This window comes from Schistocerca serialis, chromosome 7, assembly GCF_023864345.2.
Source record: "Schistocerca serialis cubense isolate TAMUIC-IGC-003099 chromosome 7, iqSchSeri2.2, whole genome shotgun sequence".
Lineage (NCBI taxonomy): Eukaryota > Metazoa > Arthropoda > Insecta > Orthoptera > Acrididae > Schistocerca > Schistocerca serialis.
Genome location: NC_064644.1, coordinates 505377401 through 505402951, shown reverse-complemented (window position 1 = coordinate 505402951; position 25551 = coordinate 505377401). Strand labels below are relative to the sequence as shown.

The 25551-nt window shown below is 37.7% G+C and overlaps 1 protein-coding gene across 3 annotated transcripts in view; it reads left to right on the top strand.

Annotated features, from left to right (window-relative positions):
* The window catches only part of LOC126412598 (ubiquitin-conjugating enzyme E2 Q2), a 78236-nt gene extending 53374 nt beyond the window's left edge, over positions 1–24862 (top strand). For 2 of the 3 annotated variants that reach the window (XM_050082263.1, XM_050082262.1), the window contains exons 7-8: positions 7080–7146; positions 24113–24862. In XM_050082263.1, the coding sequence (XP_049938220.1) occupies positions 7080–7146; positions 24113–24144 (99 nt within the window). In that variant the 3' untranslated portion in view covers positions 24145–24862. Of the gene's footprint in view, positions 1–2159; positions 2277–7079; positions 7147–24112 lie in introns of those variants that run through there. The other variant, XM_050082264.1, reaches the window with a different exon arrangement.
* Positions 24863–25551: the final 689 nt, after the last annotated feature.

Sequence of the window (25551 nt, the reverse complement as noted above, 5' to 3'; positions counted from 1 at the left end):
AAATGGCCTCAAAAACAGCTCAGAAACAGCTGTAAGAATCAGTGTCCTTATAAATTTAGAAAACTATTTTTGTAATTCTTTCAGCACCACAGTGAATTCTTCAAAACTCGTGTTTCCTTTAACGCCAATGAGCTTAGACAAGTGGATCCCCCACCCCAAGGTCTCTCTTCCACAATGCAACATTCTTTTCAAATGCACCATGGCTAAATCATAAAGGTTTCTCATTTTGCAATGTCTTACTGTTGGCAGTGTACAGTGAAGTCCACTTAAAATGTGGGGGCTACAGTCTGTTCCATCGATATAATTTTCATTCCTGCTTTCCTATTTCCTTCAGAAATTTCATCAGTAGTGGGCGTTAATTTGAAAAATCATTCCAGTCATGTCCTTTTACTTAACCAGTGTGCTTCACAGTAATATATATTGTCTCCATACTGTTCATTCAATTCCATCAAATGCAAGTGACTTACAAAAATTTACTATTTGTACTACTAATTTCATCTTGTGCTCCATGCCTGCAAATTTGGCACAAAGTGCTTCTTGGTGTACAAAACAATGAATCCCATAATGATCTCCTGTTGAGCATTGTAATTTTTTGCTCTTTCATCATCAACTAAATCTTTGATTTCTTTTTGTGTAATGATGTAGTACCATTCTATAGGAAATTTGCAGTACCTGTTGATTATGTTACTGTATAAAAGTATGAAGAATTCCTGCTACTCACCATCTATCAGAGGTGCTGAGTTGCAGATTGGCACAGTGAAGAGACTGTCAGAAAGTGAGCTTTTGGCCAACAAGGTCTTCATTGGAGATAGGCCTTGTTGGCCCAAAGCTCACTTTCTGACAGTCTTTTTATTGAGCATATCTGCTACTCAGGGTTTCTGCTACATGGTGAGTAGCAACCATCCTTTTCAAATATTGTTACATCACGTCCTGGAGTTTCCATTGTTGTGTTGAGAATTCTCATCATTAGCTTCTGTAAGATCCATTAGTTTTTAAAAGCTTTTGACGGTAAACCTCAAGACTGTCCCTGTTTCTGCAAACAGTCATTGGACCTTTAAACTTCCTTTGTAACACAAACAAATAGCAAAGAACAAACAGTGGTGGCATCACAATTCTGCCAAAGAAAATCATGTCAACTGAAAAAAGCTGCACCAAGTTATATCTTTTGAGTGTGTCATTATCTAGGAAAGTGATAATTTTTAGTAGTAAGACAAATTAGAGCCTGGTCAGTTTTTCAGTTAATAGCATTTTGTTGCACTAATTCAGGTTATTGAAGCAACATTGAGTTGTGAAAGCTTGAAATTTGTGTGTGTGTTTGTGCGTCTTTTATTGTGTCTATCTACCAGCGCTTTCTCGTTTGGTAAGTCACAGCATCTTTGTTTTTTATAAAGATAATATAAAGTTTCATGAACATAAAAGGATGCATTGTTTTCCATGTGATTTTCCAAAACTTCAGCCTTTTTGTCTGCTGCCAACTTAAAGGTTGAATCTTCAATAATTACTTCAGTAAATTCAGAATAGTATTAACAGAAGCTGATACACAAGATAATGTAAAAACAGTTTTATTATGATGTGATATGACTGGAGTGTATGTAGAGGTAGTATCAGGGTTCTCTTTTGGTTCAGAATAATGCAGATAAAAGACATAAACTGTAGCATAATTTTTGCTGTTGCAGCAATTAGCTGTGATTTAAGAACAAATTGAAAACATTTTATGCATTCTTATTTAGTAGTGAAACATTAGGATTTGATAAAGCTATTAGTGCCACACCAAAACAATCATATTTTGTGTCCAACTGTCCAACACACTTTATAATACATTTATTTCTTGTTTGCAGCAAAGTTAAATCCAACCTTTGTAAACCGCCTATGACTATTGTCAAAAAACGAATAAATTTGTTATGCACATTTCAGATGGCATAAACAAGTAAAAAGTGAATGGCAAGGATAATACTGTGCGTTTTTAAACCTGCTGTACCATGAAACAAACCAAAACAGTAAAATTCTGAACTATGATACATAGCAATTTTGTGAAAAGTATATTAGTTTAGGTCATATAAGACTGTGCTACAAATTAATGTGAAATATCTTTCAGACATATTTTGTAGGTATGTTACATGTTTCACTGTTCTGAATAAGCATTTATGTATGTTGATTAGCTAGCAGAATGCGACTCGCCAAATAATTGTGAGCTGGTCCAGATCCTATATACAAAACAGTGGCAGTTTGTGGTCACATGAATTGTTTGGTTCGTCCCATAGGGAGATAGCACCAAGGTATCGCTACGTATGCTATTCTGTTTTATTAACCTTTGAGCGGGCGCGCCTGTGTATAAAGTGCACCAACTGCAAATAAAGTGGTTTTGTGTGGTTCCATTGTTGTTGCGAGCTTATACCTATTCCTTCATCATTGCTTCAGCTAACATGGTGATAAATTGAGTTATCATACGTCCAAGTGGGCAGCAGAGCTAGCTGCACAATCCCATGATGAGAGGCATTTGTGGGAGATAATTGGTAATCGAATAAGCGGTTGGCTGAGATACCGTGCTTTTTAATGCTTCGAGTGGGTCATTACTGTCATGGTAACACCTGTCAGTGGCAACAGAACACTGTAATGAAAGTTAATTACATTATTAATATAATATAATGCATTATTGTTTAATAAAACAATTCTTTATTTCATGGTACATAAGTTTAAATTATCACTGTGTAATTAAACTAAGATTAAACTGTGATTTTGCTCATACATGTTTACCTAGGCAGCATAAAGACGCCTGTTCTTTACATGTATACAAAGTGTGCCATGTGCGTGCTCGTGTTATGGAAACAGATGCACCTGCTCTAGGGTTAAATATGAAGACTTAACTACTAGTGTCTTGACCTGGCATTCCCATCCCATATGTGTTAGATGATATGGATATGTGGCTAAAGGTGGAGGCCAGAGCATAAAAGGAAATCCTTACTGCCCTCAAATAAATGTGGCCAACAGGCATCACTATCTGCCAGCAGGAGAAAGTCACACCTTGTTACATTACATCAGTTATGAATAGATGAAAGTGGTCCACAGATTACATGGAAACAAAAGTTACTTCCAGCCATAATATTTCACTGCCAACTCATTTGCATATCACAGTGCATGTGTCGAACTGATATTCTTGGTAAAGATGGAGTATTTTGCTTTCTGTGGTCATAGAATGTATTGGTTGGATTAGTAATGGTGCAGTGACTTAAATTATAGAGGTAAATTAAAAAAAAAAGTACTGTGAGCAGTGCTCCACAACCCCTACCCCACATTGTACTCTGGTGTCAGTTTCATACAGGTGACACATAATGATTGCCTTCTATGCAGAGCAAAAGGCGTCCACATTCGTGGATGATGTGATGTCACATGCCTTGATTACTAACTATTCCATGACTTTAGTGGACCATCTGAACCATTCATCTCAAAGACATGGTGTTTGTTCATCCTTCTCTATCAAGCGAGGTGGCGCAGTGGTTAGCACATTGGACTCACGTTCAGGACGACGACCGTTCAAATCCGCGGCCAGCCAGCCTGATTTAGGTTTTTTGCGATTTCCCTAAATCTTTTCAGGCAAAGGCTGGCCGGTATGGTTCCTTTGAAAGGGCATGGCCGATTTCCTTCCCCAATCCTATGGGACCGATGACCTCGCTGTTTGGTCTCCTTCCACAAATCATCCAATCAACCAACCAACCAACTATCCTTCTCTACTACATTCTACAACTGATATGTAGCATGGATTTGAGGTGATTGGAAACAAAGGGACCATATGGCAAAAGTTGTCAACTTGGTGGAAAAAATAAGTACTGTATTTCCCCAATTATAAGACGAGATAAAATTGCAAACATTAATACTACTTTTTAAGTAAAGGTAACATTCAAAACTGGAAATGTTGTCCTTCAGAAAACATTACATAATTCTGAACCCATATCAATATTTTATTTGATTATGAGAGACCGTAATGATTTACTAAGAGGGTTGCAAATGAGAAATTCAGTCATTGTTCTTGTATTAGAATACTGGGTAAAAACATTGTTAGCTTATCAGCTTTCAAACATGATGGTGACATTCAGATGGAACAAGAAGAAAAAAAATTAATCCAGAAGTAAATCATATTAAGCTGTAATTGTGTCACAAGAATAAATTACAGCGGCAAGACCCGTCACAGAAATAGTACCATCAGACATCAGTAGGTGGCGGATGAGTGAGGTTCGAGAATTGGACTGAATTGTGATGGCGACCTTTTATTTATGTATTAATTGCCGTTGTTGTATATGACTTTCGCACTAGAAGATATTTCAGTCTGTGTTTCATAGTTTCTCAATCACAGTATTATGTAAGGGTCGGAGCTGTGATACCAGCTTGGCAGAGAACTAGCAGAGTGTGGGGAGGGGTATAGGAAGCGGGCAGCAAATTGTCATATTGCCAACAATGGCAACCTGTACTGCACACTTCCTATTTTTAGGTATACCTGCCTCGTTTAAACTGAATTTTGCCTGAATTCATTTGTAGTTGGAATTGACTTGACTTTAAAATTGGACAAATACTCAACAACAGTATCCATTTCTGCAGGAAATGGTAAATATCTAGATAGGGGCCAGTAGCGCGCATCTGTGTTTCGTGCTGCAGTGTTGTCGATGCTCACCAGGACGTGATGGGAACAAAAGGGGGTGTGTCAGCTGCTTGTTCTGTGCTGTCAATGCGAGAGCAAAATCAGATATGCATTCAGATAAAAACAGCTGTGTTCTCAGGTCCCCTGGTAACCACAACCTCAGAAATCGCAACATATTCAGAAGAAACAGATAAGTATTTGTGACAAAAAAGATATAAATTTCACAGCTGTGCTTTTAGGATGATGATTATTAAAAATAGTGATACCACAGATGACAGGTTTAGTAAGCAAAAAATGTACAAAGAAGCTCTGCAAATTAATATAAACTATTTCATTTATTTTATTTCTTGTATTATCAGTATGTAGACAATCAATAAATAGTATAAATTTAGAGTAGGTATAATGTTAACTTTTTGGGTAGTTACTTCATGTCAGAAGTAATTTTGTAATTTTGATTATTTAGAGTATGTTAAAAATAAATTTTTCTCAGGAAGCCTCTTGAAGGAAAAAAAAGGGGCTCATCGTATAATCATGGTCATCTTTACTCGGTAAATACATTACATTTAAATATGGGTTGCTGCAAGGTCTCTTTGAGAGAGAATCGCCACCCCTGAGTAAAGCTTGTTGTCCCTGTCTACCCCTCACGTTGTTCAAAATACTGTCCCTATACTGAAAGTAGTTCATCATCACACACCCAAACAGATTCACTACCATAGTCAAATGTCACACCATTAAATGCTGATGGGACCCTTTTGAACAACAAGACTATGCCACAACTGACAATAAAGTTGCTGACTTGGTTAGTATGACATATTTCATGACAAACTCCCACAGTTGTTGCTGGTGTAGATGCTGTGACCATTTGTTCCATTAACAGTACAGGGTCGATAGATTTAAGTTTGGACAGGTCTTGTGCAGAAACATTGAAACACACAGAGCATGCTGACCACACATCCATATTGTATCATCCTCAGTTGTGCGAGTCCTTGTAACACCACTACAAAGTTGAAGATGCATGTGGAGATTTCAGATGATTGTCCTTTACTAGTGATCCAGTTCGACAAGTAATAAGAGCAGCCCTAATTTCTGAGGTAAAATATTATCAAAAAAGTCCTTTTGGAGTGTTGAGTACAGTTTGTAAATAAAAAATTTTCAGCTACATGGATTGCTCTGTGCTGGCTTTTAGCCTTCATTTCACTTTCTTTGGACTAGATCTCGTCTGTTTGTAAATGGTTGTTACGGCAGCTTCATTTGCTCTTGTCAGTAAGCTAAATGTAGAACATTTAAAACTCTTAATCTTTCTTCACATTAAAATATTCTAAATTGTACTTGCTGAATATTTCCTTGTATTTCAGAAGAAAACACTGGCTTTGAATTTTCCATCACATTTGTCTTTATAGTCATTGTGTGTTACCGTAACATCCAGGATAAGATTGATACGTGTTCTTGATTACTTCTGTACAGTAGTGCATCTTGACAAAGGGATAACTCAAGATATGCTTTCCTATCGAAGATTAGTCCAATGCATTACCACTGCACTACATTGCTTGGTGTTTTGCAAGGAGTGACACAAATAATGACAAAATATGTGACTGTAATTGCATGAAAGCACTTATCAGGACACACAGCGGTGCATGTAGTAAATAGATACATGTGCATGATTGGAGGCCACTCAATGTAGCACCAAAAGTGTGTATGTGGTACATGTACTGTTCTGGTGCTACATTGTAAGTCACACTGTGCCAAAATCATGGCACATTTATTGAGACATTTGAAAGTATGCTTCTTTTGATATTTAGTAATATTTGCTCCTACAACAACGCAGTAACACATTAGTCGTTTACAATAAAAAAGCACTTGAGAAATGAAACACAACAATGCACATAGTCAGAATCACCAGTTTTACACAAGCCTACTTTTGATATAACAGGTGGACAGTATAACATATTGTCATTGCCATTAAAATGCGAGATCATATATGTGTATTGGTGTCGGACAGCATGTTTTGTGAACTTGAATCAGGAATCAAATCATTATAATTTTGTTAATGTTTTCAAATGGAATACTAGTGTAACATTATCAACAGCTACAGATAACTTAATGTCTACTTTTCCTCTTAGAACCAGGATAGTATCTTGGTTTTTATTTATATCGTACAACATGCTTTAGACCTTGTGTTCTGTGTCCGGCTTCTAACACCTGTGAGTCGTTTGTGCATGATATGTACTTAAGTATTATAAGTTAATAGCCAGCAGTGTTAGAGAAAAACTGTTTGATTAGTCAGTTGTGCTGGAATATGAACCGTCCATCATGTTCTGTGTTCATATCTGATGTGTTACCTGCAATAAGAAGAAACTGTGCTGTGTTTTGTTTTGGAACATGTTATGATCTGCAAGCATTTACTATACTGTAATTATTTCTTCAGCTTGTTTTTTTTCTTTTCTTCCAGAGCCAATATAGTCTCGCAAGAGCACAGCAGTCCTTCAAATCCTTAGTTCAGATCCATGAAAAAAATGGTAAGTATCTGTTTTGTTTTTGAGAATGACCTCTTAAGTGATGTACTTATGCTTTGCGTTAGATAATGAAAATTGTACCATTCACAAAACTAAATTATTTAGGTTTACAGATAACAACTCACCGAATAGTAGAGGCATTGAGTCATCGACAGTCACATAACCAAACTGGAAACTTCCCAAGTTTGCTTTTGAGCTAGAGTCTCGTGCACATGCACACCAACTTCAAAATCTTAACATCACAGGTCCATAGAAGTATCACATATCATATACAGGGTTAATCTAAATGATGGACCTATTTTCAGAACTTCATATTTGTTCAAGTACAAATCCAAAATGAACAAACTTTATACCAATGAAAAGAGAAAGTTACAAGGTTTTTTCATAATGTTTGATATCAATTTAATAGTTATTTAATAATTGGAAATGTGTTAAATGTTATAAATGTTCAGTGTGGCCACTGTTGGCCGCACAGCAAACATCATCGCGGTAGCCAGACTCACCCCATGCATGCGGAAGTGTGTCTGCTGTTACTGAGTGGACAGCAGCAGTAAACTGGTTCTGCATATCTTTCATAGTGGTTGATAGAGGTGGGACACAAACAGCTTCCTTCACATAACCCCATAAGAAATAGTCACAGAGTGTTAGATCAGAAGATCTCGGTGCCTAGAAGTGCAGAGCTAAGTCCTCAAGTCCCCTGCGACTGACCAAGCACTGAGGAAGGGAGTAATTCAGAAAGCCTCGTACATCATGGTGCCAATGGGGTGGAGCTCCATTCTGTTAGAAAATTAAGTCCCAGGACTCTTCCATAACATGAGGGAACAGCCATTGTTCCAACATGTCCAGGTATGTGATTCCCATTACACTTTTTTTCGCAGAGTAAATCTTTGTTCCGGATACGGCACAGAACACGTTGATCTCCAGTGAGTCTCATTCGTGTTGCAGTGGTGAATGTGGATTTTCCAAACCTCATATGCGAAGATTGCGTCTGTTGACATTTCCACTAAGACAAAACGTCGCTTCATTACAAGAAATTGCACACTGTAGAAATGTGTCATCCTCCTTTGCTAGCACATAACTACAAAATGCCTGACACTTCACTTTGTCATTGGGGTTGAGAGTCTGTAGGAGTTGTAATCGGTAGGGGTTGTACAGCAAATGCCGTCTCGGAACATTCCATACAGTTGGTTGGAGTATTCCAAGTTATCGACTGGCTTTGCTGGTCGACATACTGGGACTGCGCACAAAACTTTCTTGAATCTGTTGGACATCATCCTCTGACACACACAGTTGTCCTTTTTCCTTTGCACGGCCAGTTGGTTGGAGTATTCCAAGTTATCGACTGGCTTTGCTGGTCGACATACTGGGACTGCGCACAAAACTTTCTTGAATCTGTTGGACATCATCCTCTGACACACACAGTTGTCCTTTTTCCTTTGCACGGCCTCCCAGTCTGTTTGAATTGCTTAAACCAATGGCTAATGCTTTTGCGAGTTGGTGGTTGAATATCAGATTTGGTACAAAATACCCGCCGCACTGCAGTTTGTGACTCACTTTTCATGAACTCAAGAATGCAGAAAACCTTGTGCTCTACAGTCGCAATCTCATTCACAACTGACAATGAAATGGAATGATGGCCTTATTGCCGCACGATCTCTACTAGCCACTCCTGAAACCGTCCCCACCTGCCTGCAAAAGCTTCAAAACTTCCTCTTTTCATTGGTATGAAGCTTGTTCATTTTGGATTTGGTACTTGAATACATTTGAATTTTTGAAAATTGGTCCATCATTAAAATAACCCTGTATAATAAACAAAGTGTAAGCATTTATGCCAAAAATAAGTGAGAGTAGAGAATTTGGTTCAGTCAGTGAGTTTCATTTGGATAGTGCAATTTGTAGCAAAATGCCTTGTGGGAGACAAGTATTTGTCTTAGAATTTGCATATGTCATATAAAATCAGATTTATTATATTCCCTGCTGTTGTAATTCACTTTATTGTATTTACATAACCTCTCTCATCTGTTATTTTGCATGTGTCATTTTAAGCCAGTAATTAGAGGTACTTTATCCTCTTCTTGTTTTGAGAGTAGTTACTAATTAGGTACTCCACCATTCACACAAAAGCAGGCACACCTCACGTACAACTCCAGCATCTCAAGCCGGAATGCATCGTCGTGTGTGTGTGTGTGTGTGTGTGTGTGTGTGTGTGTGTGTGTGTGTGTTTTACTGATAAAGGCTGGACCGAAATCTTTATGTAAGTGTCTTATAGTTGTGCCCATCTGCAACTTGACATGTCTTCTGTAATCTGTTTTTTCCTACATTGTTGATATTCCTGCCTGGAGTTTCCATTATTTGAAATAAAATTGAATAACATCAGAATGCATGTAAATAATATTTATTGTGGAGAAATTGGTAGTAAAACATGTGGCACATATATGATTAAAAGACTGGTCGGTTATAGTCTCTGGAGCTCTGTTATCTATTGGCCACTAGTTCATTTGGATTTTGGGTACACTATTCAGTGTTTTGTACTCCCAGAAACTGTTACTAGACTGTTACGTGGTTGTCATTGATATATATATTTTCAGTTTGTGACAGCTGCTAAACGTGCTGGTTGTGGTAAAAGTAGTACTGTGCTATATTGTGGGAAATACTTGGACATTCAATGCTACATGGCATTTGGTATTATTCTGTTGGACTGCAGGACTGACAGCATGCTGAAGGAAGCACTTGACTTGTTTATCTTCCATGTTCAGGGAACAGCAGCTGTTCTTAGAATGGCTCAATTTGCAGTAATTGATGATACTCAGTGGAAAGACTCCCCATTACTGCTGGTTGTAATGAACTGTGTGTGTAGGCTCATGGTGGAAAGAGATGGTCACCACAGTGTGTGTATAGTTGAAACCAGTTATAACAGTGAAGGAACTGGCTGTTAACGGTTGCTATGGGCAATAGTGGTACAAACTGGGTTTTTTGATAAAAATTTTGTATCGCTGCCATGGAGTTAACACTTTGAAAAGTAGCAGAAATACAGTACTTGTTGAGGGACTGAAGAGGAATTTTTCTTAAGTTTATAAGGGATGTACAGCTATAAAATAACAGCAGAATGTAAAACCTTTTAATAAGTGAAGAGAAAATTAGTAACAATGTAAATTGTTCAATAATGTCAACACTGTTGTGGATAATGAATGATGTAAAATGTTGAGCATGTTAAAACTTATTGTTAAGTGCTGTATAGGATAATATTCATGAAGGATCAAACTTTGCTCCAGTTACTGTATTACAAAAATCAATCAGCAGTAGCAAAATGAAAAACAATATTCTATACATAAATTACACAAAAGCCTGCACTTTCTTGTATGTTTCTCTTTGAAATATTTTACAAATGTAATGTACTGTACCTAACGCATTGAAAATATCCAATGCAAATAACAACAAAACTTCAGTAATGGATGTATTATTATTCCAGTACTGTTCTTTGAAAAATAACATACATGAATTTAATTTTCTAGTTTTCTATAATCACAGCAAAGACAGTGTTGTTTAGTTTTTAAACAGTTGCTTTTGCTTTAGGGTGCAATACAGCAGCGCATACTACAGTATACTGCCCCATTTAAGATGATCAGTTATCCTTGTTTGCTTTTTGCATTTAAGATGTACATAAGAAGCATTTTGCATTTGATGATGCATTAGTTTCATCACCTAATTTGAAACAAACAATCTGCGGGAAACAAGAGTTTAAAAATAAGCATTATATTGTTGTTAGTAATCCCCAAATACATACGCAGGATTTAATTTAGTTTTTGTCCCACATCTTATAGTGAAGAAGTGATTGTGTATTTTTGTGTTGGCTAGTGTGTACTAACTTATTCTGAGTTTTTACATAATTTTGGGTTGTGTGAGCTGACTAGGGAGCATAGTAAACACCAGAAGTAATGTAGCAGCGGAACATAAGTTGCACCCAGAAATTCCTTGGGTTAGTGTTGTATTTCTTGTGGTATGGATGAATGGGAACTGCATCCGTTGTTTACAGGTGGAGAAGTAATTGACCACTGTCATAAACAGCTGGAAGGTGCATTAGGCATGGTCATCAGGCTCTAGGCTGCTGGCCTGGGATGTGGTGACAGTGGGGCACCTGAGACGAATGCTTTAGCATCTCTGGAGCCTGCTGAGTATCCCATGTGTCACAGTACCTTTCAGTTTGCAAATCCCAGCCGGTTGACACTGACCTGATGGAGAATGCTGAACGGTGACAGGGTCATCACTCTCCAGATGGAAGGTGAAAGAAGCTACTGACTGCAAGGTTGTCCCACTACCCCTTAGAAACGGGTTTTGAGAATTGGGAGCTCAAACAGGTGGTGATGGAGCTTCTTAGGGATAGAGAAATCACTCCACTGGACCAATAAGATACGTTCTGACTTCAGATTGGAAGAACACACTTCCCATTAAGTAGAGACAGTCACATTCTTTGGGGAACGCTGGAGAAAGAAAATGTTAATATAGTGTTGTTATATATACACAAATAATCTGCACGTGTATTTTCCCGAATTTAAGGACAAAACACTGGTGTGTGCGGAATGATTGTAATAAGGTTAGTACTGTTCTGCTTCACACAGTAGATCCTGTTATACTCAAGTGCTGTTGCAGCTTGAGTAGCATGATAGAAGTGACTTATTAACCATATGTGAACTTGTTAATTGTGGCTACGTGTTCTCATTATTGCTTGTGCACAGCTAAAGAAACACTTAAAGTTATTGAAGAAGCAGAGAACATTGGAAACAGTGCAGCAGCAAGAAAGTATATGATATGAGCGAGGGTTATATTTGTGACTGGCAAAAAAAGGTGCATTCAAGAAAGGAATGGTAATCGCAGGGCATTTCGTGGCCAAAAAGTGAAGCACCTGGACCTCCGGAAATATCTGAGAGACTATGTAGATAAGAAGCGACAATATGGATGTGCGGTGATCATTGAAGTACGCAACTCGGAGCATTAGCTTTATCCAAAGAACTAGGCATCACTGGTTTCAAAGCTAGCTGGGCTGGCTATCAAATTTTTTCATTGAAATGTCTTGTGGCTAGGGCCTCCCGTCGGTTAGACCAGTTGCCTGGTGCAAGTCTTTTTAGTTGATGCCACTTCGGCGACTTGCGTGTCGATGAGGATTAAATGATGATGAACACAACACAACACTCAGTCCCTAAGTGGAGAAAATCTCCGACCCACCCAGGAATCGAACCCAGGCCCTTTGCATGGTGTTCTGCCGGGCTGACCACTCAGTTATCGAGGCGCACAAGATATTTTCAATCAAAATATGTTAGGCTTCAGAAGGCAAACTATCATCACTCAACGGCTTCCAGGTGATTACAGGGAAAAGTATTGAATTTTCATAATTATGTGATAAATTTTCTCTTTGAACATTATTATATATTAAACTTCCTGGCAGATTAAAACTGTGTGCCCGACCGAGACTCGAACTCGGGACCTTTGCCATTCGCGGGAAAGTGCTCTACCAACTGAGCTACCGAAGCACGACTCACGCCCGGTCCTCACAGCTTTACTTCTGCCAGTATCTCGTCTCCTACCTTCCAAACTTTACAGAAGTTCTCCTGCGAACCTGGTAGAGCACTTGCCCGCGAAAGGCAAAGGTCCCGAGTTCGAGTCTTGGTCGGGCACACAGTTTTAATCTGCCAGGAAGTTTCATATCAGCGCACACTCCGCTGCAGAGTGAAAATCTCATTCTGGATTATTATGTATTATCGCAAATTGGTAACATGGTCAAATGCCAGTCTCAGATGCCACTTGACAACATTGTAAACAGGAAAGGGGAATCCAGCATCATGATATGAACTGGCTACAGTGAGAAGCAGAGGTGTACAGTGATATTGTGTGTAACTGGCGATGGACGAAAGCTACCATCTTATGTGATATTTAAAAGGAAATCTATTCCGAAAATATCACTGGAAGACATGCTTGTGAGAACGAATCTGAAAGGGTGGATGGCCAATGACCATGTGGTTGATAGGGTGATGCATGTTTGGAAACATTCATGAATTGCTGAATTTATGTAACATGTTGGTCCTTGACAGCTTCCACGGACATAAAACTGAGAAAGCATGAGACAAGTTACAAAAAGAGGAAACTGACTTAGTCATTATCCCTAGAGGGCTAACATCTTTCCTGCAACCTATACATTAGTCATTCAAAGCTGCACGTAAACAGTGATACACGAAATGGATGGCCACTGAAAACTGCAAGTTCGTACCGAGTGGAAAAATCAAGTGGCCGGATTTGTCCCAGATTTGTGAGTGGGTAATATGTGCATGGGACTCTATCCTCCTAAGACGGGTGGGGATGGGGAGGGAAGGATATCACAAATTCACTGGATGGAACTGAGCACAATGCTGTGTTGGAAGATGGTGACAACATTAATAGGTCTCCTGCTAGTGATGATGAATGGAATCATTATGGTAGAATAATTTTTTTGTAAATTACATACAAATCAAAGCCTTTTTTCACCTCTGTTAAATATGAGTGCACATCAAATCAGAATTGGGAATTTCATTGCAAAGCTAGTTTGAATGCTGGTGGTGGAGGTATGTATATAGCTGTAAAAAAAGGTATGTTAATCTGTTGTAATGTTAGTACAGATTGTGAAGACGAAATAATTTGGGTGAAGATGAGTATTAAAAGTGAATCAAACATGGTCTTCAGAAGTTTTTATAAATATCTGCTCAGAGAAGTGGAAACTTGAAGAATAGACCTGTTATAGTATTGGATGGATATTTAAATTACCTTTAACAACTAATCAGAGAACTCTTTGGTGAAAATAACATGTTGGCTGTCCCTGGTCACCAACAAGCCTGAACTTTTCAACTCCATTTAGCATGGGGAGTCACTGATCACGAGGCTGTTGCAGCGTCACTGAATATGATTGTAAATAGGAATATTAAGAAAGGCAGTGAGGATAACAGGACCAGAAGGTGAGGCATATGTTTCAAGTGTACCCATCCTGGGGCTGGAAACTGTACATGATGATGATGATGATGTAGATACTTCTGCTTAGCAACAGCAATAACAGATTTCAGATTATCTGAGCAGTCCACCTGACAACTTTATCACTAGCACTGACAATGTTGAGCATTGATGGATACAGTTAGAGAGGATTGTACAAATGCTTTATTTATTTATTTAAGCTGATATGGTTAGGGCCATCATGCCAAGGTTTCACACATACAAGACCTTTTTTACGTCATGTGTAGCTAAGAAATGAGTCATGTATCTGCTGCGTATCAGTATGATTCCTCCCTCCTGTGACTGAATGGTACTCCCATCTGTTGCGAACATCTGGATCTACTTGCATTTTCAGAAGTCTTTTTTGAAGGACAAGATTTTCACCTTTGAATGGTACCTTTATTTAAAAAGCAAAATAAGTGTGTGTGTGTGTGTGTGTGTGTGTGTGTGTGTGTGTGTGTGTGTGTGTGTGTTATCCATATATATGAAACTTTTATTGAAAACCTCGAAGTTGTCAATTTTTAGGCAGAGCAGTAGATTGTTGTTGTGACTAGTCCATAGTTCCTTAGTTATCCCTTGCACTAGCACTATGAGTCAAATATATGATTGCTTGAGCAAGGGGCTTCGGCATATCTGGAAGGCTGGAGCCTATTTGAATGCAAGCATTGTTTGCTAAGCTCTACCTTCAGGATTGTTCAAAATAAAGTAGTATGAAACCTCACCACTCACCCATCTGTGAATGTAAGACAACCCCCTATATTAATCTATTAAACAATGTAAGAACGTTGACCTCGGCAGCAATTGCTTAGTCTGTAAATATAAGATAACCCCGTATTTTTCGAATGACGAATGTGGGGAAAAATTCACGTCTTATAATTAGTTAAATACGGTACGTATCTGCTGAAACAAAGAACTGTATACTAATGATTGGTAACTCCCATACTTACCCTTGTGGGTATTATGTATGGCCTTCTGTCTTATAGCCTTTTCCGTAAAGTCTTAGGTAGTAATCAATCTCCGAAGCAAATAGAAGATTACTCAGGGCTTAGCAATTAATACTTAGTCCAGTCTCTTATTGCCGCCACAAGACGAGCAGTAAAGTTTTGGTTGAATGGGTGTTTTTGTATGCTACCTCCTTTGTGAATGGACTTCATTTTCTAAGGATTCTTCCACGAATCTATCTGGCATTCGTTAATGAGATTTGTATCGGAAGGATCCAGACATATGTATTTACATTATCTGTTGTTGCGTGTATCGCTTCACCTGAATACCAGAATGATTCTTACATCCATCCTTGTCTAGTCAGAGATTGTGCTGAATCCCAGTGCAGTGCTAAACTCATTCATTCTTTTGTACAGTATTTCCCTTCTTTCCCGAAAATCATTTAAGGCAAATAGTGGGAGGATTCCCTTCAAAAGAACATGACCTATTCTTTTACCATCCTTCAATCAAAGCTCGTGGTCTCTTTAAATGACCTAGTCATCGATGGGATGTTAAACCCTTAATCTTCCTTCTTGCTACAAGCCACCATATTGATTCAGTCTTAGGATTCCCAGGTAAGTTTGTTATATCAGTCACTTTGTTGTGTTATGAATATAGGACTCAACTGTTGTGCTTAGGTACATTAACGATCCATTATATGTTTTCAGAACTGATATTACTGGCAATGTGTTTGACTGTTCTCAGTTTCAGGCACTAACAGTTATTCCTTTTCAGTACTTGGCGTGATTATCCTCTGAATATCAAAGGACAGTATAATGCTTTGCATTTTTGTAGATTATTTTATTGCTGTTTTCAGTATCGTAACATGCCTCCAGGGAAAGTAATTGGTAATGGGTAGGGAGAGAGAAGGAAGGATGGGTGAGGGGGAGAGGCGTATGGATACACTGTGCAGTTACAAGAGCACTATCGTGACAACTTTTACTTCATATAGTTGAATTGTGAATGCAACATGTTTAACAAGTTTGTGGTAAATGATACTTAGTGGCATGCACTTCTTAGTGTTATACTGCTCAGTTGGCATGACTAGAATAACAAAGATATTGGGATCATTCTGTTCTTCACTCTTTATGTTGGGGTGATTTCCTTTGGGGAACACATCACTACAAGCCTTAACAGAAATACGCACTCTAAGCCATTTTGGTGATCACTCTACATTCTGGACTAACAAATGATGCCCTTTGCATTGAGACATTGTTTAATTGGCTGCTACGTAACTGCCCACTAAATGACAAGGAGATAAAAATAAGAAGAATAATATGGTATTTGAGGGTTGCAGACAACATGGTTCTCATAGTAACAGATGAAAAAGAATTGCAGAATATAGGGATACCATCTTTCTATGTAAAGAAGAGTATCTGTATGTTTGTAATTCATACACATCTACAGTTTAACCCAGTCTTGACTTGATGAAATTCGGCACATGTTCCCTTCAGACAAGAGGAAGATCATTATTTACATAAGTTTTTGTAATCTGACTTGAAACATATATAAAGGGGAAAGGTTGTTACCAAAAAAACTCTAAAAGTACTTGAGCGATTTACTTCAAAGCTCTTGGCTGATTTACTTCAAATTTCTACATTCATATGAAACAACAAAGAAAATTAATGAAAAATTAAATGCCTAACAAAAAAGATATATTGCGGTAAACTGACTGTAATTGCTGTTAGCAAAACTTACAGTGACTGTTTGTATTGAGGTAGTACCATCAGATGTCACTAGATTGCAGGACAAGCGATAGTTCAAGAATTTGACAGAAACATGATTGCAAACAATTACTTACTAACTGGTTGCATAATTTATGATGTAATTGTTATTACTAAAGTTTTGGTTTAAAATTGGTGTGGTATTTGCAGAAGTATGCAGGAAGCCTAAAACGTGATTTTTGTGAATGTCACAGGTGAAGACAGATTCATTCGTCGCATTCTGTTGACACCCAGTGATTCAAATATGCCCTTTGATTTAAAGTGGTTGCAGTTTCCCATGTGGTCTGCATTCACCATGAGCATCAACAAGCCACAGTCCCAATCACTTTGTGTGGCACATATTAAACATCTCTGGCGACGCCGGGCACTGCAGCTAGTTTAAGCTAAAGGAAAGACTTACAGAATTAAAATCAATGCAGAGAAAACTGAAGTAATATGCAGAACAAGGAAATATGAGAACATGTACAGAAGCTTGAAAAATTAAGAAGCAAGATTAAAGTAACTGGAAGAGCAGCAAAGAAACCACAGATAATACCGGGATAGCAGCGGTGAAAGAGGGCATTAGTGAGAAAAGGTGTCCTTTCTGTAGCAATATGGACAAAGGTTTGAGAAAAATGGACAATAAGAAAGAAAAGTAGAGCAAGGCTGGAGGCATTAGTGTTGTGGACAAGATGGAAGAAGCAAAAATTAAGTTGATGGATAGAGTGAAAAATGAGGTGGTGTCAAGGAGAGTGGAAGAGGAAGACAATAACTGAATGTAATAAAAAGAAACTGGATTGGAAATGCAAGGCTATTCATGAGTATCTCCAGGGTGTCAGAAGAAGACTGAGCAAGGACTATAAGATAATGCTATGGAAAGAATATAGCGGAGATGTTGAGTCACAGGTAGGCACAATATAAAAGACTCAAGATAGATAGCTGTTTGCCAAAAAGCTCTTCTTCAAAATTAGGCCACACACACACACACACACACACACACACTCTCTCTCTCTCTCTCTCTCTCTCTCTATATATATATATATATATATATATATATATATATATATATATATATATATATATAGTGTGTGAAGCAATCTATCCTTTCCATAATATTGTCAAATGTCAAGACATGTGGAAAATGAGATATCAGTGGATACAGCATCTCTCCAAGTTTAGATTTGTAATACATTCTTTGGAATTGTTGCACTAGGGGGCAGAAATTGTAGGGAAATCCTCATCTTCATATTGTCGCGTCAAACTATGTAATAAGTTTCACATTGGAACATGTCTATCTTTTTAATGTGGTTTCACAAAAGAGTAAAGCTAAGTGCCGTTAGAAAGAAAGAAAAACAATTAATTTTTCCAATTTTTTTAAATTGTGTGATTTGAACAACATAAAGAGAATGACTGTAAGATTAATTTATTCATTTTTGCTTATTGTACTTCATATGCTTTTCTGTATTTTACACTTTCACGCATTGTACCCTTTCTTGGGCCAGCCCACTGAAAAATGTAAGGGGGGGGGGGGAGTTGTTGTAATTACTACCTGCAAATGGGCAACTCAATAAATAGATTGAGGTGTGCCCTATCACAATTGGTGCCCATATTAACCACTTATTTTGTGAGTTGAAAACTTGGACAGGTGCTGTATCCATTGAGATATGTCTCGTAGTTTTTGCGCAGTTGTCTTCTGAAACACTGAAATTAAGAAGGAAGCAATATTAATTTATTCATTTTTGCTTATTGTACTTCGTATGCTTTTCTGTATTTTACACTTTCACGCATTGTACCCTTTCTTGGGCCAGCCCACTGAAAAATGTAAGGGGGGGGGGGGGGGGGGAGTTGTTGTAATTACTACCTGCAAATGGGCAACTCAATAAATAGATTGAGGTGTGCCCTATCACAATTGGTGCCCATATTAACCACTTATTTTGTGAGTTGAAAACTTGGACAGGTGCTGTATCCATTGAGATATGTCTCGTAGTTTTTGCGCAGTTGTCTTCTGAAACACTGAAATTAAGAAGGAAGCAATGGCTCACAGGAGATGGAGGCCCAAAGCACTCACTAACATAGCAGAAAATAGTGACAATGGTGTAAAAATGATAGTAGTAATTAGAATAATGTACAATTTAGGTTATACCATCATGAATGCCATATTGTATTATTTGGGATTATGTTTGGATTATTTAATTGCCTTGCTATGATGTAATAATTTAAACCAGATATAAATAACATATTTCATTCCTGTGTTATGGGCTTAGCCTAAACAATTATTTAAACTAAGCGGAGAAATTTTTCTTTACAAAAAAAAGGTGTCATTTATGAATATTATGAAACCTGTGTAGGATCATACATCTGAAATGTTTAGTTTTGATATATCACTAAGCTAATTGCAACACACATTAATTTTGTATAATGAAATCATTCATTTGAAATCTTCATCAAGCTTCTGCTACTGTGTAATTTCTGAGTTTGACAGATCTTAGCTATGTAGAACTCTGAGGCATTGTAGAGAGGCCGCGCGGTCAGAGGCCTCGTGTCACAGTCTGCACAGCTCTCCCTGTCGGAGGTTCGAATCCTCCCTCGTGCGTGTGTGTTGTCCACAGTGTAAGTTGGATTAAATAGTATGTAAGGTTAGGGACTGATGACCTAAGCAGTTTGATCCCATCAGATCTTGCCACAAATTTACATTGTAGAGATGTATGACAAAATAAGCCTTGTTGTCCCATAAGGCATGTTTGAATAAATCATGTGAAAATGAAAGTCAAAGCAGAATACTACAATAGGAGTGCAGCATGCGAAATTGTGTGCAAATGAGACACATGTTATGTCATAAGGTACAGCGAATTAGGAATTGGACAGTTGGCAGCATTACCCCTGTTGAGTGATGCTTATTAATGAACAAGAGTTTGCTGCAAAACAGGTATGAACAGCATTTCTGTTTATAAACTTGGTTACTCTCGTATTTGCTTACACGAGATCAAGAAATATACTGTATGGCATCAATACCAAATAAGAGGGTACATGTGAAATCCACCACATATGCAAGCAACTCAAATATGTGAAGACAGTTTCTTCACATATTTTCTAATTAAACTCATGCAAGGTTGTTGAAGTATTTAAATTGTTCATTAGGGGACCTTACATGAAAATGAGCAGCTTAGAAAGATTCTTGAAAGATCATTTTTAAATAAATGCAAGTGTAGGACTTTGTGTGATTTGGAAAATACTTAAGAGATTCTCATTCCAAAATGCCAGTTGATTTTAGGGACTGTAGAATTCAAATTATATGCTCTGCCATACAATTTGTTCTTTACGTAGCATACATAGTGATACACGCTAGTACATATCTACAGCACAGTAGGAAGTGTTCGGCAGTTGACCATCCCATGTCTTCTGTAATACAATAAGAATAAGGGGCTCCAGAAAGCTCTGTCTATCCATTGTTAAAGTCACGCTTATAAATTACATGTTTTCTCAGAAAGTATTTGAGCTATTGGAGTATTGGCTATAACTTAAGACAGGTATTCTTAAATATTTGAATTAAATTGTTAGAGAGTAATTGTTTATATTGTAACAATAATTCACTACTTTTTGCACCATTTTTTTGTTTATGAATTCAATAATATGCAGGTTTTTTTGAAAAACAGCTGTGTCAAGATACGCAGAAGGGACTGCGTAACATTTCATGAAAATTTGAAGCAAATTGGGTTGGTAGATCCTGAGAAAACATGTAATTTGTATGAAAAATAAAACTTTTGGGAGTCAAGCAAAAAAGTTTGGATTGCCTTTTTAGTGCCTTCCAGGTCCATAAGATGGATTATCTTCATCTTCGGTAAACTACTCCTCCAACTCCGTTTACTCTGGCTTCTTGAAGGTGTGTTCAAAAAGAAACCGAACTTCAGCTTTATTGCTTATCGTACAACATTTTAAGAACCCTCCCCTTCAGACTAGTCCCCTCTACTGGCAATACACTGTTGCCATCATTTCTTCCAGTTTTTGAACGCCTCTTGGAACACATTTTGTGGGATGGTGCGCAGTTTTCTCATCACATTGTCCTTTATCTCCTCTGTGGTTTGGAAGCAAAATTTTCAGTTAAGGAAAAAGTCTGCTGGGGCTAGGTCCGGAGGATACAGTGGATGGGGCACAATGGGAAAATGGTATTTTGCTAGATAGGTGCAGACAGGGAGTTACGTGTGAGCTGGTACATTGTCATGATGCAACATCCAACATGGTTTTCCCACAATTCAGGTCTCTTGTTGTGCACAGCAGCCCTCATGTGCACTAGAATTCCCTGATAGATGTCCTTGTTTAGCCACCTTGATCTTTGACTGACTCATGCATGGTGTTTTTGGAAGAGGTGACCCTTTGTCTACCCACTGTGATGACTACATCTTCCTTTCAGCATCATAGCTGTACACCCACGTCTCTTTGCCTGTTACGTTCTTCTTAAGAAAGTTTTCATTGTCATTCACGGCGGCAAACAATTCCTCGCACATTTCAACATGGGCCTTTTTCTGATCTTCGGTCGCCAAACATGGTACAAATATTGCACTGATGCGATGCATCTCAAGTTTTTTGCTCAAAATTTGATGGCATGTTCCTACGCTGATGCCCACCTCCTCAGCAACTTCCCAAACAGTTAAACGATGATTTCTGTAAATCGCAGCATGAACACTGTCCTCGTGGCCATCATCTGTTGATGTGGAAGGACAACTATACTTGTAATTATTACAGACTGGCATTCTGCCCTGTTGAAAATGTTTAAAACACTCTGGAGCACTGCATGTGACTCACAGTCCTCCCCATATGCTTGGCTAAGCATGTGAAATGTCTCTATGAAAGTTTTTCCAAGTTTGTAGCAGAATCTCACACACACACACACACACACACACACACACACACACACACACACGCACGCGCGAACGCGCACGCGCGCGCGCGCGCGCACATTGTTCTTAAAGCTCCTTCATTGCACTAATCCAAGGAGCAGGTTGTACACGTGCTTACTTCAGTGGCTGTGGTTCACTTGCTGATTGTTCGAGCGACATGAAGCAAATGGCAGTTTGTTTTCTAGATCTGCCACTAGGCGTGCTCAGTAGCCGCAGCATGCTCTCTCTGCTGGTTGTCACACTGTTTCAAAAGTTTGGTTTCATTTTGAACACGTCTCATATTTCTAGACTATTTAGAGCCCTGTCAACAGCCCAAAGATATTCCTTGTCTAAAGCAAGAATCATTTGTGCAATGTTGAAACCTATCTTCATTCCCATATTTCGAAATACTTTGCATCTTACAACATTGCCATCATTGAAAGTAGTAACAGCATCATACACACCAAAGTGAAGTGTTTCTATTCCAACAAACAGTGTCTTGGGGATTCTTGACCATACAACACTATTTACACTTTCATTGGGATTTTGAGTTTTCCATGAACACATTTTTTCAACAGTTCAGGTACAGTTAAAGCTTTACTCAAGTCTCTGTTAACCACTGTTTTTTATTACTGCCTCTTCCACAGCTTTTTTCATAGATTCTATACAGTTATGTTCTACTTTAGACCCTATAAATCTATTATACTTTGTGGATTTGGTTGGGGGATTTGGAAGATTCATGATGTCATGGAAAACTGCACCTGAAGTAGCACCCTTACCAATTGTGTACAAGGTATAAACAAATCTAATGTTGTGTTCATAGATTTTGCTTCCAGTTTGTTCATTTGGAGTAACAGCAACACTGTTCCAAAAGGTGGTTATGCATGAACACTTGCCACACTTCAGTTCCATTTCACTGACGAGTCCTACGTGATTCTTTTACAGTGTGTTCGGATTGACTGCACTACATTAAATATATCTTACACAGTTTGCAAAAATTCCATTGAGAACTGACACAGCAAATGTTTCATTCACATCCGATTTGCCTGTAAAACATTCGTACTTTCACTAACTTAACAAAGCTTCCTCTGCAAAGTACTTCCTCACTCATATCAGGGGCAGGTATACTAGCAAGGTTAGGTTCACACACTTGGTTATTGTCTTTACTGTTTACGGTAATAACACCTACCTTTGGCTTTCCAGCATTTCTCCTTCCTTAAAAGCCTTCAGAGGATTTCTAGTCACTTTTGTTTGCCCACGATTATCCTTCAATGAACAGAATTCACTACAAATATTTTCAGGATTACAAAAGAGTAAATAAACATGAAACATGCGACAATCGAGTGAGTGATGTATATCGAAATAACCCAGGTTAGCCACAACACTTATTTTGTAACACTTATTTTCTCTCACATCACTAAAAGATACATGATGAGCATGTAGATTCATGAGTACGACATTTGTCAACAGTTTAACAGTGCCACAGTAAGTCACGCCCACACAGAACATATTTTATAAATATTTTAAAAATAGTTGTAGTTCTCTGAAGTGAATAAATTATATATCAACTGCAAGGGGAAAGTCTTACATTTTTAAAATGCAAAAAAATTGAAAGTTGAACATTTCATGACTTTGAACCTTTCCAAAGCCCCCTAAAGGAAAGATCACCACAGTCTAATATACCAAGAGGGCACTTTGCCAAATTTTTTATAACAAGTAGTTGACTGTCGACACTTATTTGCAAAGACTGTTAGAATTGTAGCGTCGGTAACAGTGACACTTTGTGTTGTATATTAGACTTGATGTTTCTGCTAGCATACAGTATTTGTATTGTTTGCACTAATTTTTATACAACAGCACTATTACGATAATAATCTATATGTAAGAACATATTATTTATAAATGTATTAAATAAATTAATATTGGTTTGATTGTAACTGGTGCCAGTTTCTTTCCACATTGTCACCTTCCCTAAACTGTCTTAATTATCTATGTACTTTCTCTTGCTGCCATAAAACAGATTTAGTTCGTGTTCTGTGCATCCCCTGCAGCACGTTGTAGTGGGCTTGTAAAATTCTGGAGTGTATCCTTGTCACACTTGCATTAGAAATCTTAAATACAAGGCCAAGGTGTTTTAATTGTGAAATTTTTTGATGTTCTTATCCAAACATTTTCAGCCATAAAAATTGAAGTTTTAGAACCCAATCAGTTCTTATCTTTGCTTAATCTGGAGTTGCAATATGTGAGGGTTCTCATATCATCATCAATTCTTTCAAAGTATTCTTACCAGGCAGAAGCATACAGAATCATCTATCTGTCCTTTCATTGTATTTATCTTGCATACACATTAATTCAGATTACATCTTAATTTGCTGTTCTAATTGTTGGTTTTACTTTTCACAGGGTGGTTCACTCCTCCAAAAGAAGACGGCTAATCGACATAAATTGTCACCTGTCTTGAAGTGACTGGGAAAGTGTAGACTGATGAACAAATACTTTCAATTTTTTAATGAACTGCGATGATTGCTGAGAACAGCTTAAAAAGCAACAAATTGTTGCGTGTACTGAAAAAGTGAATGTGACAAATGGTGATGTAACTTATAAGTGTAGGCCTCTTACTTTTTATGAAGGGCTCTTACAAAACAATATTTGCACGCACAGAAATGTATGTTGAGTGATTTCAGTGTGTGAGTGACGAAAGTTTTGAGAGAAGTAACAAATGTATGTACGTGACTGATTTTTATGTGGCATAGGCGTGATGTATATGTAGTGCATCTGAGGTGAACCAGAATGCCCCTTGGAGACTGTACTGCTACCTGTACGCCCTATTTTTGTGTTGCTGGTTTCTGATTTCCCATTAAAATTTTTATGATAGCTGTGGCATGGTATTAAAAACTAAAGTGTTAAGATTTGTTGTGATAGTTGCAACATTCCACACATTTGGCGGCAGCTGGAGAGCCAGTTACAGTCTTTGTAAGAAACATTACAACTGTATAAATCATACTATCTTGTAGCTCTCTGCTATAATCCTTAATGCCTTGAAGGTTATTTTTCAATGTGTACTCCAGATTATTAGGTCAGTTCTTATACTCAGTGACACTGATAGAAAATGTGTAACAGTTTGTTATTAAAGATTTTTGTGTGTATGATGCAGATGATTTGTTTATTATGTGTGAAAATAAGAGAAAATTTGTTTATAAGATAATGTTGAAAGTTTCTTTAAAAAAAAAAAGCTAGACAAATTATATATGTTTGGCAGCTGTGAAAATAAATTTGTGGATTGATTGATTTGATACAGTGAGGAGTTGTGGACAGCAAGAATCTTTCCTCATAATCTTCTAATGAAACTGAAATAAAATAAACCTAATAATCAGTGTTTTAAGTAGGTGGTCTTTTGTTGTCTGTTGTCTCTTCCATTATGAGATAGAGAGAGAACTTACATGTTTATTTAATTTTGATGTTCTGTCCTTTCATGTTGCTTGCTGTAGCTCTGTGACTCATTGGGTAAGTGCCAGAATGAGTCAAAAGATCTCATATTCAATCCCCAGTTGATTCTATGATTTTTTTTCCCTTCATGTATTGCTTTTGTCACATATTTCAATGATTTATTGGTGTGAAAAATGCCAAATTACACCGTGATTTAGAGATTGTGTGGAATTGGCTGGGCTCTTAAAATAAGAGGATACAAAATACTACATAGATGGACATAAATATTCCCACTATATACAATATTTATACAAGTTGTGACCTATATTTGGCTACATTGATGGCATTCCTTTTAGCCAGGGCCAGTTCCAGCCCTGTGGACAAATCCAGACAAAGGTGGCACTTCATGAGAGAAC